The 15,059-nt window shown below is 40.6% G+C and overlaps 2 protein-coding genes across 8 annotated transcripts in view; one reads left to right on the top strand and one right to left on the bottom strand.

Moving 5' to 3' along the window:
• Positions 1-3,540, top strand: part of INVS (inversin) — an 83,893-nt gene extending 80,353 nt beyond the window's left edge. For 4 of the 6 annotated variants that reach the window (XM_064705687.1, XM_064705691.1, XM_064705692.1 and 1 more), the window contains 2 exons: positions 468-548; positions 2,658-3,540. In XM_064705687.1, coding sequence (XP_064561757.1) covers positions 468-548; positions 2,658-2,773 — 197 coding nt within the window. In that variant the 3' untranslated portion in view covers positions 2,774-3,540. Of the gene's footprint in view, positions 1-467; positions 549-854; positions 1,119-1,577; positions 1,810-2,657 lie in introns of those variants that run through there. The other 2 variants (XM_064705689.1, XM_064705688.1) reach the window with 2 other exon arrangements.
• A 270-nt stretch (positions 3,541-3,810) lies between these two features.
• Positions 3,811-15,059, bottom strand: part of TEX10 (testis expressed 10) — a 55,179-nt gene continuing 43,930 nt past the window's right edge. For both annotated transcript variants that reach the window (XM_064705685.1, XM_064705686.1), the window contains exons 13-16: positions 8,491-8,571; positions 5,880-6,061; positions 4,702-4,912; positions 3,811-4,041 (exon numbers count right to left, since the gene is read on the bottom strand). In XM_064705685.1, the coding sequence (XP_064561755.1) occupies positions 3,928-4,041; positions 4,702-4,912; positions 5,880-6,061; positions 8,491-8,571 (588 nt within the window). In that variant the 3' untranslated portion in view covers positions 3,811-3,927. The remainder of the gene's footprint in view (positions 4,042-4,701; positions 4,913-5,879; positions 6,062-8,490; positions 8,572-15,059) is intronic.

The following is a 15,059-nucleotide window of genomic DNA, read 5'->3' as shown; positions in this document are numbered from 1 at the left end:
GCTTTGCACTGTGTCTGAACGTGCACATGCAAAGGAATGCATCTGCAAGAAAAGGTAGAGGAAAAGTCTTGCTTCTAGACCTTGAGTTCCTTTACAGTGTGGATCACTGATGGAGTAAGGATATGCTAACCTTATGTACTTTAACAGGTGGTAAGTCACTTCTAGCATGGCTCTGTAACTTTGAGAATCAAAAAGGATAAAATAAATAAAGTTAATAAATTTATTTTCCTTATTTTTTATAGCAACTTTTTTTTTATATATATAGCAAGATGTATTTTAACATTAGTTTGATTTCAGTTGTAGTTGTCACAATTTTCTGTCCTATGGAATGTCTCATGAGTTTCCCCATAAAAAATGAGAGAAATTTTAGGATAAAATAATGCTGTAGCTTACTGAAAGAGTTTGCAGTTATGCACAACCACATGTCCATGTGATAATCACAGAGCTGTTCACATTGTTTGTTAAAGGGCGTTCTCAGGAAGGCAAAGTGTGTCAGTCAGCAAGATCTCCTTCCAAGCTGAAACTTTCTGATGTGCAGCTGGTCTCAGGTAGGACACATCCATTTTAAGAATACGTTGATGTTCATATACCTGAGATTGCTTTCTCCTTAGATCAGAAATCAATCTGCTTAAGGATTGGGCTGTCTTATCAAAATGTGCAACTACTGACAAACTGTTGTGATTGCACACTCCCTTTCACCACTTTTGGGCTTAACTGAGCACTGCACTTCTATCCTTGAGTGATTTGGATGAAAAACTTCTTTACTAAATGCCATTTGTCAGACTTTTTAAAGTGTATTATGGACTTACTTGGGGTTGGGAGCTGTGGTAATGTTGGTGCTTCACCACGTGAAGGTTTAGTGCCCCACTGGGCATTTGGTGTTCCTGGCAGTGCCACACCTCAGTCAGAGAGGCCACATCTAGATGGGAACACAGCAACTGCTTCAAGGAGTCAGAAGTTCAGGTAATTTGCAAAGGAAAGTAAAATGCATTTTTCAAGTAGCTTAACACAACTCTGAAGTCAGAAGGAAATCTGACTGGACCTATCCTTGAGTTTGTTAAAACTGTAGGTGAATTTCTGCCTCGCTAAGAAGAGACAGAGGCCTTTTTCTTTCACTGTCTGGGAACTGTTTTAATTAAGAGGCATGACCAGACAGGTGTTTGATTGCCACCTCTTCATGCAGATACGAATCTGAATTTTAAAAGAGCTTTTAGCTCTTTTCGTTTAACTTTTCAGGACAACAGATCTCCCTGTCTTGTGAAATAAAAAGGCTTTCTCTTGAGGCTGGAGTGGCCTTTGCTTTCATAACTTGGTGACGAATAGGTTAGTGATAGGAACTCTGCCCAGTTGCTTTAGAACACTACCTACTTTTATTCACCTAATAGGAGCTCAGGGAACTTTAGCCCTTACTTAAAAGACAATAACATGTTTTTCATCTGCCTGCCTTTGTGCATGACAACATTACGTTTGTTGGAAAAGTTCAGAGCTGTCAGTGGCTAATGCCAGATACTCCGTTTCTGACGTAGGTGCCTGGAGTAGGTCAGAATGGACTGCTCAGTTTCACTCTTCCCTTGCAGCAGGTACATCTGGGAAGGTGAAGGCTGACTGTCAGCCCGAGTTTTCATGTTCACAGAGCTCGTGGAAGAGGCGTGCAGTGACAAATCTGTAATGGAGACTGACACCCAACTCAGTCAAACACTGTGCAAGAGGGATATGCAGAGAGTGTGCAAAGGAAATGTTCAGTAAAGGGGGACAGGTAGAAAAGGGATGGGTTATACAGGCATGGGGTAAGTGCTTTGGAAGATTCTGGCAAATAGGCCCCTTAAGATTGTTGCCATTAAAATATTTCAGAACTTGAAATCTGTTCTTTTTCTAGTTTGTTTGGCTTTTTAAAATTAAATAGATTCTTTTGTCAATTCAGCCAGTGGCACTTAAAAGAGGTGCTCTGCAGAACCAGACAGCCTGGTTCTTTGCTTCCCTGTGGACATTAAAGTGTGTTCAGAGTTGCAGAGGAGCAGGTTTTGCAACTCTTGGCATTAGAAAGACGTCCTTAAGATGTGCTGAGTTCACACCCTCAATGAAACATTTGGATTTGCACTTGGAATGACTCTTTATCCCATTCCAGCTTGGAATAAAGCACTGAAATGTTTGCAGCTAATCTTTACAAACCCAGGGAAGGAAAACGTGTATTATTTTAGCACATTACAGGACATAAAAAAACATTGCATGAGCAATTCTGAGTACTCACTTTAGCCCCTGGACTAGTTTCCCTGACTTTCTAGAAAGAGCCCCCTGCCTACCTCATGTTGCTAAAGCTTGCTCAACACAATCTCTTTCTGCTCTTCAGCAAATTCAGCCAGGAGTATGTGGTGTTAGTCTGGAGCCCTACATTCATTTATGGGGTGACCTCACTGTGCCCATGAGAGGCTGCTGCAGTCCCACAGGCAGCAGCAGCAGCATCAGTGTTCCACACAAGCTGTACCCAGCGCTCCAGAGACCAAACTCCACTGGGAGACAAGCACCAGTGAGATGCCAGGAAAAAGGCATTTTCTGCTCCCACCAGATTTGCTGCTTATGAAATCTAGAACACAGTGTAGATGAAGCTGCTTTTCACCCACTAGGGTTACTCATCAAAACTATTTTGTTTTTTTTTACAGTGAGCAACTTACAGTGTGTTAATTTGTTGGAGAACATGGGAAAATCAAGGCAATTTTCATACAACATGAGACCAACTACTGCTGCAAAACCAAAAAATACAAGACTGAAGCATTAAGCAAAACAATGTTTGGAATTTAAAATCCATTCTGGTACAGCTGTTATCTTTTATAATGTATAAGCCATCTATGATGTATTAAACTTGAACATTTTCAGTTTTGTATTATCACAGCATTACATGCCAAGCAGACTGCTAAGGAGCTGGACTCATTTTGTGTACAAACTGGTTTTTAAATGCAACTGTTAATTTCTTTATCAACACAGCATGAAATCTGAATTGCATTTGAAGACAGAAAATGAAGCACTAAGCCCAGTATTGCAATAACACTGCAGAGGCAATCAAAGCTTTCCATTGCAAAAAGTAAGAATGTTGAATGCCTTCATCAAACAGCATTTCAAAAAAGAGGGAAACTGTACTAAAGATATTACAGTTCTTAGAGACCAATGTTTAATTCTACCTCAAGTTCATTAAAATTAATTCCAAAATCCAAGCAGGAATGGAAGAACATCCTTCATGCTCCACTTCTCTACTAAAGAAACAATTGTTCCTTAGCTAACTATGGATTTGGAAGGAAGTGTAGACATGTTGACATAAAACACTAAAGAAATTGCTTTCACAACCTATGGAAACTATTAGGACTGTGTTTTCTACCCCTTGAAATTATCACCAATTTTTTAAATAACTCTTTTTCTATGTGCATTAAATAGAGAAGCAAGAAAAGATGGCCCCTACTGTAGAGGAAAAAAAAAAGGTCTTGTAAAGCTTTAGAGCTGCCACAGTGTATTGTACAGTATTTACCTTGCACAAAGTATTTAAAAATATGAACTCAGCAAAAATAAAATATGTTACTCTAAAGCATATTGTTTTCTAATTTTTTTCTACTTGATACTACAAAATTCTATTGTTTTTTTAAATAATGTGATGTTTCAAAATAACAGATGAGCAGAGTCAGTTGAAGTCTGTTTCTCTGTAAGCTCTTCAGCAACAAGAAAACTTCAACACCCCTCACTGTGGTCACCACACTTTACTAAAACACTTTCCAGTAAGATCTACTTGCTTGAAAAAAAAAAAAAAAGGCAATAGAGGTATTGCAGTTCTCTGTAAAATTTTTATTGTTTCACTTACAAAAAAATTGACAAGCTTTGTTCCAACATCTTCCATTCAAAACTAAATAGAAGTAAATGCTTTACAATAAATGCAGTTTGACCTCTTCAATATACTGAGTTTATAGGGCCAGGTGTCTGGGGATGAGAGGCAAGGTAGATGTTGAAACAGTAATGGAGGTCTGTGAGCCACTGCTCCTGAACTTCACCGCTCTTCAGTGTCTAGAAAGGAGAAAAAAGGTAAAACTGAAGCACTTGCAAAACTTGGCTTTGTTTCTGCAGGTAATCAGGTGCACTCTTAAAGGTACAAGACAGCCCTGTTCCCCTGCACACAGTGACATTGTTCTTCTCTTTTACACATTTCACACGGTGTGTCTGTTAAAGCTCAAATAATAAAGTGTCACAACTGGGTACATTAAGTCATTGCATTACCAAGTGTGTGAGTTAGCACCAGATGTGCTTTCCTTACTCTTAATTAGAATGGCTCACTTACTTTGCAATTCTGCAATTTATAGGCAATTAAAATGCAAATGAGCATGGTGCAGGAGAGTGCCCCAGCCCAGTCTAAGGAGAACTGCTACCAACAGACCAGACCAGACCAGGAATTCCCTCTTCTCAGGATTATGTAGGTGGCTTAAAAAACCCAACAAATACAATACAACCCACCCATGGGGGAACAGCACAAGAATTAAGTGTGGCATTTTCAACACTAAAGAGAAGCAACCCCCTCCTAACCTGCAGGTTCGAGAGCCTCACCATAATGCCTTACATCTGCTTTCACCACCACTGTTTGCAAACAGCTCTTCTTGCCCATTTGCAATGATTGGTAAAGATAAACATGGCATACACATGGTGTCTGGGAAACAAGGAGGAGTTTCATACCATGATGTCCTTGATGATCTGCTGCACCAGGAACTCGTTGGTGATCATGTGGCTCCTGAGCTGCCCGTGCTGCATGAGCAGGCGCAGCAGCTGCGCCACAATGGGCAGCTCCTCCCGGCAGATCCTGCTCACCTGCAGGCTTTGCAGCATCAGCCTCAGCAGCCGTGGCAGCAGTGCAAGTGCAGAGATGCACGATCTCCACAGCATGTCCCTGAGGGGAAAGGTAACCAAAACTGAAATGATTGAGGACACACATTTCAAGGATGCTCCTGTGAACTGGCTGCATGGCTGTACAAGGAAAGCTGCTTCTGTGGATCCAATCACACCAGCTGCATTCACCAGAATTTGTGGCAAAGCAGAAAATCTGTACCAGAAAATGCCTAATTTGAAAATATTCCAGAATTTTGTACAGCACTGGAAAAACATTAAGGCCCTGCCCTGGAAGCTGTAAATGTTGCTTAATCTCTCATGCAGTGCAATTTCTGCTTCATGCAGCTGTGAAGAGGTTTTTGTTTTGGCCACTTTTTATTTTAGGTACACCTGAATCTTTGTTTAAGATTCATAAGAAGTTAAATAATAGACTCAGCTATTTGTGATTTGCAAATCATTAAATACAGTAAGAGAAGAAGGACTTGGCCTTTGAATTTTCAGGAAGCTTTTAACAACTTTTCTATATATGGAAAAATGTCTGACCTGTTTAAAGACACTCCTGCCTTTCAGGTGAATTTATTTGAACTTGTTATCTGTAGCTTTTGGGTTTTTTAAATCAAATGGTTTTGCAGTCTATGTAATGATGCCTGAGAAGTTCTAAAACTGAAACATCAGATCAGTTAAGAGGACCTATTCATAAAGCCAAATCCTTTGCATGGTGCATTTCAATGTATCTGATTAAGCTAAGGTTAAAGATTAAGGTATAAATATCCAGCTTGACAAAATCAGGATGGTTTTGACATCCAAGCAGAACAATTTCAGATTAAATCTTGTTCAGTTACTGTTTTAAGTAATTCCTGGTAACTTTGCAGATATTTTTCTTATGTCTAAGTACTGGTTTGAAGTAAGCAAAAGAGAGACAGGAAAAAAAACCTCTGAAGGGAGGAGGCTGGTATCCTTTCATTTCACATCTCTAAATACTCGTGGCTGCAAAGATAGAGACAAGATGGTAAGAAGAGCAGCTTTACCTTTTCTGCAAATGTTCTGCATCCTCTCTGTCTATAGTTAGCAGAAAGTACAGAAGACTGTAACAACAAGAGGCCAAGAACCTGTGCAGGTTTTCACTTATGATGCAGGCTTGATCCAAGAGCTTATTTATGGCACATAGAACAGATCCAGCTGTGCTATCAGGTATTACAACCAATCCAACCTGTATTAAAACAAGACCAAAATAAACAAAAAATCAACAACCCAAATTCATCACTTTATACAGAAGATTTTTTGCTGGGATACAAGCAAACCTAGAGCTTTCCTGTGGTCACATGTATTACTTTGTTTCTGTTCAAACTCTACAGAGCAGTGCATTTTTTCAAATCTCTGCTTTCCCAATAAATTGCCACCCACACCAACAGAGGTTAAATTGACATCTTCATTACATGCCTTCTAAGCAAACACTCATCTCAAACATATTTGCAAAACACAGCACTGCTTTGAGCCTTGCTCTGAATGACAATGCAGGCACAAACAATCTTCTGGGCAGAACAGGTCTTTCCTTTTAAGCATATATCATGGGACTGGGGAGGCCTTCTGAGTCTTGAAATGGCAGTGAGCAGTCACTGAGGTAGAAGGAAACTCTGATTTATGCTACAGAAAGGAAAGCTTCTACTGGATTGTCACTAGGGTGAGTCTCCTTTGAAGCCCAACAGGAGCTTTATGAACTGAGGTTAATCAAAGCCAATGAAATATATGGTGAGCCCAAAGTGGAGTGATGCTCTGCTGTTGTTAAAGAGAGAACATCATCTTGAGTAAGGATTTTATAATTTAGAAAAAATTCTTGGTTTTTGTGGAGGCAGTGAGTTAGAAAGCAGTTTAAATTTTGAAGTACTATGGAGTAAGTACCCCAGATTTTTGTCTTGTAAAGCCATAAAAAAATCATGCACTGCTAGTGTGGCACCATTTACCTTTAAAGAACTATTTAAGGAATTTGAGAGTAGTCTAATTTGCTCACCTGCAAGTACACTGTTTTAAGCTGACAGAGGAAATTGGTTCACTTAACAAGGTCGGCTGTTTCTTTCAGAAATGCTTAGAAAAAAGATCAATAAAGTACAAGCTACAGAAATGTGAAATGTGTTTCGTTCATACCATTACTTGTGAGAGGTAAGAGATACAGAACAACTATGAGTTGTAATTTTAAATCCTTCCAGCCTAACACACTGGGTGTATTTCAAGGCCACAAGCACAGATCTCTGTCCCAGGCTGACCTGTGCCACTCAGGTGCAGAGGCAGGAGGAGGATGATGATGGTCTTTTGCCTGACAAAAGGTGGGACTGCAGCTGTCACCAGGACCCTGCTGAATACTACAGGACACTGAGGCACCAAACAATTAAAATGAGTAACATTCTTCCTGATCAACTGTAAGTAAGAAATAATGGCAGAGATCTAGGTGGATAAAAAGAACCATCCTGAAGACCAGCTGAGCCAACACTACTGATGGAATGTGCTGATCAGCCAGTCTGAAAGACGACAGGAACAGAGACATTTCAATTTATCCAAGTCCAGTGGATGAGGCTGCTCAGATAAGTTCTCATACAGGATGTTGCCTCTGTGGTGCCTTTCCTCCCTGATGTCAGGGAGCAGCCAGTTGGAGACCTTAGGCAGCAACCTTGCCAACCATAAAAAGCCACTTTTAATGGTTTCTCTCAAAGGGACAGGTCAGTAGAACATATAAGCCTTTTTGAAGTTGATTTAAGTTAGCATCCACCCTTAAAAATGCAGACTATGGTTATAGGTAAGCTACTCCCTATGGAAGCTTTGGTCTAGTAACTTCTCAGTCTGGCTCCAAGCAGGGAACGGCAGACACTGGGTAGATCACAGAACACCCTGACAGCAGGGCAGGGGCAGACCTTGTGATCCTCCCTCTCATCAGGCAGCATCACAGGGAACTGCAGATTCTGTCCCTGACCATTCTGTCACCCAGCTCTGGCTTTGCCATCCCCATCCTCAGCTCAGCATGTTCAGCATTAGAAGACAGGCTGCAAAACCCACAGAATGGGTCAGCTGGGACCACAGTGGTCATCTGGCCCAACCTCCCTGCCCTGCTCAAGCAGGGTCATCCCACAGCACAGGATTGTGTCCATACAGTTCCTGAGTATCTCCAGTGAGGGAGACTCCACATCATCTGTGGGCAATCTGTTCAGGGCACAGTCAACCTCACAGTAAAGAAGTTCTTCCTTGCATTCAAGTGCAGCTTCCTGAGCATCAGTTTCTGCCTGTTGCCTCTTGTCCTATTGCTCAGCACCACAAAGAACCTGGCATCCATCATCTTGGCATTCTTTAGCTCATCTAAAGCTGCTGGTTGCTCTTTTGAAAAGCAAACCAAACCAAGGAGTTTTTTATTTATGGACAAACTGCCTTGAAGACAAAGTCAAGTATTCACAAATCTGAGCAAAATTACCCATATGAGTTTAGACACCAACAGTTATCATGTATTTTTCAAACTCGCCCAAATCTTGTTTAAAGCTTTTTCAAGTGCTGAAATGATATGTTAAATACACAGGATAAGTAGATTTGAGGATTAATGAGACTGTTAGCAAATTTATCACAAAGAAGTTTTAATGTAGAAGACAAAATAGTACTTACCAGATATTTACAAATGCCAGTCTGGAGAATGTCAAAACACTGACTTTGTGAAGGTATAGTGGACAAGCTGTGACAGATCACCTGTTTTAATAAAACAAAGTTATATTTAAGCACTCCAAATGCAACCAGCAATCACTCACTGTGCAGTCATACTTTGCTGACAGACCTAGATCCAAAGAACCTACAGGGACATGCAGCAGCTTTGTCTCAAAGTACTGATTGTTCCAGTGTAGAAGAGTAGCATTGTCAACATAAATTCTCAGTGCTCAAAGAGATGATGGTCTACACCATTAGGTTTTTTGGCAAAGACTCTCTGCATTCTATCTGTGTGATATAGGGTCAAAAAATATTCTATCAAGCCAGACTGCCACACCAAGCCTCCAAATGCCTTTCCTCAGAGCTGAAGAATTTCAGAAAACAACCTCCAAAATAACTGTACCAAGCATGAAACAGAGGGGTCACAGTGAAACAGAAAGTAATACAACAAAGAAGACTGTAGCAAAGATCCATTTTCAACATATTTTCCTCTTCAGTGCCAAAAATGTTATGGTCAAAAATGATACAAAATGTTTTATAAACCGCATAAAACTTTCTGATGCTTGTATAACCAGGCACTAGCAAACTACCATGAAATGTTCTATGTCTCCTTATAGGAGAATAGGGTAAAGAAACCAGAGCTCCAGTAGAACTGCTGGTAAGCTGTACTGCAATCCTCAGAAGATGGTTTTCTCTGTTTCTCTTTTCTTTCCCTCTATTCCAATGACTCACAGCCTAGTTGGAGAGCTTGGATGCCCTCTCTGTTCACATTCACTGCTTATCCCACCAGAGTGGCAAGTAAAGCCTCTGGAGAAGCCACCATGCACAGCACAAGTGCATTGTCAGACCACGAGCAAGTGCCATGTCCTGCTAAGGACAAGGAGGATGGAAGAACCAATAGGTGAGGAATGGAATCTTCCCTTTGTGCTTAAGGGAACCAGAGAACAGCAAGATCAGATGTTGGAAAGATGAAAGAATTCAAGTCCATGAGTCCATGAGTTTTACAAGTATCTTGACTAAGCAAAACACATTCCTCTAAGATGCCTCATGACTCAAAATCTAAGGAGAACTTGCACAGGAAGATCTGACCTGAGGGATTCAATTCTGTGATACTGTTTTGGTTTTGAGACTTTAGTTGAATCAGGCAGGTCAAGACACCCAAACAAGATAATGACAGAACATATCAACCGTGTGTGCCAAAAATAATAGGCCACAACATTTGCAGCTGGAGGATGGGAAAGGTTAGGGAAAGAACCATTAGCTCGAGGTCCTGTGGTATGAAAACTCAGCCTTAACTAATGTGGATGCCAGTGCCGGTTTAATAAGAAATGGCAAAGAGGCACCATTTGTGGTGATATAGAAGTGCACTCAGGTTTTTCCAAAATTACATGCCACACCTGTTTTTAGCTCTGCTTATGCCAGCCAAATTCAGGAGATCCTTAACACATCTGCCTAGTGGCACATATCATTGTTGGGCTGTCAGGACATTGCTCATGTTAATCACTATCACAGGTGTAGTGCAAGTGTTTTGTTTGACCAGCAGGACTCTTTAAAAGACCATTTCATGGATACTCTTGCACTGAATACCTTAACTGTACATTTATTTTATAATGAAACAATATTATTAAAACTGAGTACAGCATCCTAAATATAGTAGGGCTTTTGTCCACTGCAATTTGAAAGTGATAAAATATTAAGTACTCTGGAATATTCCCAAGAAATCCCCTCAAAACATCTGTGTTATTAGTAGTGTCAAGGAATAAAGTGAAGCTGCAACAGAGGTTATTACTGGGGACTGTCATGTCAGGGACAAACTGTGACACCAATCTGACCTGGTATTTTAATGAGCAGCACTTACACAAAAGGTAAAGCTGCACTGATGAAATTTGTTGGGTGACAGCTCCTAGCTGAGAAACCCTGCCAAGGCAGGAGGACTGGACTAACCTATGGAAAAGATCACACAGGTTTGATGAGTAACAGCTACAGAAAAAATTCAGTGAAAAAAAGTAGTGGGTCATGTGCCTGGAGACTGACAAAAACGTCTGTGTGCAGCTAGGAGTTTTACCAGTTGGAAATGAGGAGGAAATTCTGTAACAGCTGACCACAAGTGGTTGTAATACAACCACAAAACGGGCAAATGTTACTCCAGGATGTAAAAATAAAGATAATCCCAACAGAAATGCTCAGACAGAATAAGGATCATTTCTCCAATACTACTCTGTAAGATCTCACTTAGAATTAGACCATTTCTGACATACTGTGCAAAGTAGGAGCCACTCATTTTCAGGAAAGGCAAATTCAAACCAAACAGACAGAAAAATTGCACAAAGAGAGATCCTGTCTTACCAGTGTCAAGGCAAAGAACTGAACCTGCCTGGGCTGGCAAAGTGACACCCAAGAAGGGATCTTACTGTCACTTACAGAGTGGTGAAAAATGCTGCACCAAAACAAATGTAACCAAACAACAACTAAACAAAACAATGATCATGGCTGGCTGGGAATGCAGATGAGATGGAAATTGGGAAGGATGATTATGAAAGGAGAAAATGCAGGAGACATTTGTTGCTCATAGGGCAAAGCTTAGGCACTTCACAAAGGGGCTTGCCATGAGCTTGTGAGCACCAGACAGGCTGCCAGAGATCCCTTGTGATTCAGTACAGAGCCACAAATTAAAGACCTTGAAGGCAAATCCAGTAGACCCACCCAACAAAAATACAGTTTCATTATTAATATTTCTCCCTTAGGACTACGTCCCTGGAAAAAGCCCACCATCCACTGAGGCTCTCCCTGAGAGGAGAACTGACAAGGAAAACAGGCACAACTGGACAGCAGCATAATTCCTTAGAAGGGCTGTGGTAAAGTGCAGGTTGATTTTTCAATCTTTTAGATCATCTGGACCCTCACAACAGCACCACCATTCCTTACATCACTTCTGTTTTCCTACAATTAAGTGGGAGAGGCTATTCTTTTTAATTCCATAAATTAAATCCTGCTTGAAATGGCTTTCATACCAAATGCCTGTTATAAAAAGTGTAACTGAAACGTTTTTAGACATGGAAATGAAAGGAAAAAGAAAACTTAATTATCACATGAAAATTAGTATTTTCCCTGACAATTTATTTTCCTTAGGCAAGGTTTTGCATGATTTTTAATTTCCATAATAAAATGTCACAGCTGATTCATTACATTACATTTGATTAACATTTATCACATTTTTGGCACATTCATAGATTGATTTTGGACCAAAGCCAGAGTAGTTTTGTTTCAGAGCAATCCTGAAGTGAATGGACTGAGAATAGGCATTTTTGACCAGGGAGGGGTGGGTTTTTTCTTTTTGAGGCAAGTTTTTTTTAACAGGTTTGGCTTAGGCTTAGACATTTCATTGGGGTATTTTTTCTTTTCTTTTTGATTTTGTTTGAATATTCACTTGAATAAATTAACTGAAAGAAATGAATTCTCTTAAACACGGGGATTTATCTGTAATCATTATGCAGCAAATGCTCCAGGCCCCTGCAATCCATTGGCAGATTTTCAAACCAAACCCTATTGATCAGACAAGCCACACAACTGCAGCAGCAGGTTCCCTTCGGGTGCTTGGGGAAGTCTTTGCTACAGGGGCCTCCTTGCCACACTGAAGACAAACTCCAACAGCAGCCAACCACAACAGGGAAGAAAAAACCAACAACAAAAAACCACCACAAAACAAAACAAACAACGCCAAACAAGCAAATAAAAAATAAAAGGCTGAAGAGGCCCCTCAGAAGCACAGCCTGACCCAGGGTTTTTGGAGTTGCTGGCACCATGGAGTATTTTACTTCAACTGGGTGAGTTAAAAGCATTTTTGCCACTGACAGCCCCCTGACTGACAATGCAATCCCACACAGGCTTTTCACAGCTCTAATGCAGAATCAGAGGAATTCATCAGTTTCATGTTGTTCATCTCTAAGATGCTCTTGCCTCCAGAAGACAGAGTTGGGATGAGCCAAGGAAGCCCAGGCTCAGGGTGAGCCCTCATGGAACAGGAACAAGCACACCTGGTGAACCGACACTAATGTTTTGTTCATTATTGAACTGTTCCCACTCCCTCAATGCTTCCTGTGACACAACAGAATCCTGATTCAAAGTCTCAAGGAAACTACTAATAATCAGCAACTGTCCAGAGAAAATTTTTGTATTATTTCAAGTTGAGTCATGCTGCGAAGTAGTCTTTTATCAAAGAAAAATACTCACCTTCCTCTGAAGACACACACAAGCCGGAGCACAGAGAGGAACCCAAGCAAGAAGGAATGATAAAGGATGGAGTATTTTAGCATGCCACTGTGTGGAGTCAGACCAAAGGCAGTTCAGACTCCCTGAGAAATGATTTTATTAATAAAAGAAAGTTGGCACACACCACATACCATAACCTAAGGTGAACTTAAAAATACATTTTTCAACTCCCGTTGACATGGGCCTCAGACATGGATAACTAAAATGTAACAGACTGTTCTGCAGTGAATTCCCCAGCCCTTGTGAAATGCCTGTTTGGAGCAGGGCTGTATCCAGTGTAACATGTTAGTGCAGAGCGTAGAAAACGAGAAGTTTTCAGGTGATGGGGCAGGCAATGAAGCTTGGCTTCTGAAGCTTGGCCAGCTCCCCCGAAGCACTCTCACTTATCAGACACTGTACTCCCCTGACAGGTGCTGCTTCTCCTTCTGAAATAAACTGATTTGACAGGGCAATATTAACAGTGCCCTGAGTTGTTGAGAAAGCTGCGTACAACAAGAGATCTTTGTTCATCTGCCTTGGGTAAGCTCACAGGGGTGGATATGAAAGATATTCCTGATTCACTGACTCCAGAAAAAAAAAAACAAAACCTAACAAAATCCCATAAAAACCTCCACATGAAAACCCTACACACTCACAATAAGACAAAACAAAACCTAAGTTAAAAAAAGAAACCGCCAAAAAGAGGAACAGAGTCTGGAGGAGAACATTACACAGGTGAGCAACAAGGGGAAAAACCACACTATTTGGCTAATTTTACATTCAGGGTGGCAAAATGGGAATGCAAAAAACTTATTTAAGAATTATGAATGTTTAAGAACATATATGATGTCCCACATATTGACAGAGACTTGGTATTTCCAAAGACTTAGAAGAATTATGAGACAGTTCATGTCCTGGTCACAGTGTAACTGCAGCACACAAACTCATTGCATGTGCTAGCTGTGATGCCTGCCTGGCTGCAGGCTGCTTGGCTGTGACACATGTCTGATACAAAATCTATATCTGAGAATCAATTAAACTAAGTGAAGTTATCTTTATTTGCCACTGGACACAAATACCCGAATGGCAAGCACCACAGCTCACCTGCTGTGCAACAACTGGATCATGTGCTCAAGTGTGGGTACCTGCAAGCTTTGGTGCTCCCAGGGAGGGCTAGAGACAATCACCCTGGTTCTCTGAGTGAGGGGCATTTCTGAAAACACTGCTATCAGCAAAGCCAGGGCTTGAGCTCAACAGCCACTGTGCCATCCAAGGGTGCACAAAGCCACACCTGAAGAACAACACAGGTTGGGTTCTCTTCTCAGAGCCATCTTACTAACAAAATTCAAAGAAAGGACACCACAAAACAGCTTTTGTTTCGTCTTCTTGCATCCATAAATATGCCCTTCTTTCGTGGCTCTGCAGCTTCCTCACAGCTATAAAATGTCACCACAGCCAATTGCTCCTGCTCTGGATGCCTCCTTGTCAGACTACATGCAGGACAGTCAAAGGAACACCTGCTGTTGAAGTCTCCAAATTCACCTGCCTTCCTCTTCTACAAACAAAAGGACTTGAAAATACAGAAAACCACTTAGCTCTTGTGCTGCAAAGCCTATCTTTCTAAGCAAACTTAGGTTAGGTATCACAAGCCAGGATTTCAATATAAAGCACAGTACACAGTACCTGTGGAGTTGTAAATTCATGCTAGTTACGTGCAGTAACACTGCAGTGAGCTCCCAGGTGTTACAAGATATGCTGGAAGTATATGATGCAGGTACAATGGAGCACTGGGCTGAAGATCAGCTCTGGTTTTCTGCAAATTTGTGTTTTACCTGTGGAGGCTGGTTTTGGTGCTTTTTTGTTTGCTTTAAGTTTTATATCTTATGAAAGAGACCTTTGAAAAACAGCTTTATTTAATTATTATTATTTATTTAATTTTAGGAGGCATTCCTTTTACTTAAATTTCTTCCCTTCTCTTTTCTCTGGACTTTGCATTACTTTCCAAGAAAGTAATTATTTTCACCTCTCAACATTAAAGCTGGGATAGGATGTAGCTTTACTAAATGCTAATGGGTTTATACAGAATTTTTTGTCTTCTTTAAAGAAGGTTAAAATTGTACTATATTCCTTGTTTAGAAGGAATTTTATTTAGAAGGAAGTTTATTTACCCTCAGCTGCCTTTTCTCCCTGATGTAACTTTGACCTGTAAATCTCAATAAAGACAACAGGATGAAATCTTTCAGGAATTTCAATTCAAAAATCTAAATTGTAAAAATTTTTAGGGT

Source organism: Zonotrichia leucophrys, chromosome 2 (genome assembly GCF_028769735.1).
Source record: "Zonotrichia leucophrys gambelii isolate GWCS_2022_RI chromosome 2, RI_Zleu_2.0, whole genome shotgun sequence".
Lineage (NCBI taxonomy): Eukaryota > Metazoa > Chordata > Aves > Passeriformes > Passerellidae > Zonotrichia > Zonotrichia leucophrys.
The sequence above is the reverse complement of the archived record's forward strand: the minus strand, read 5'-3'. Positions and strand labels throughout refer to the sequence as shown.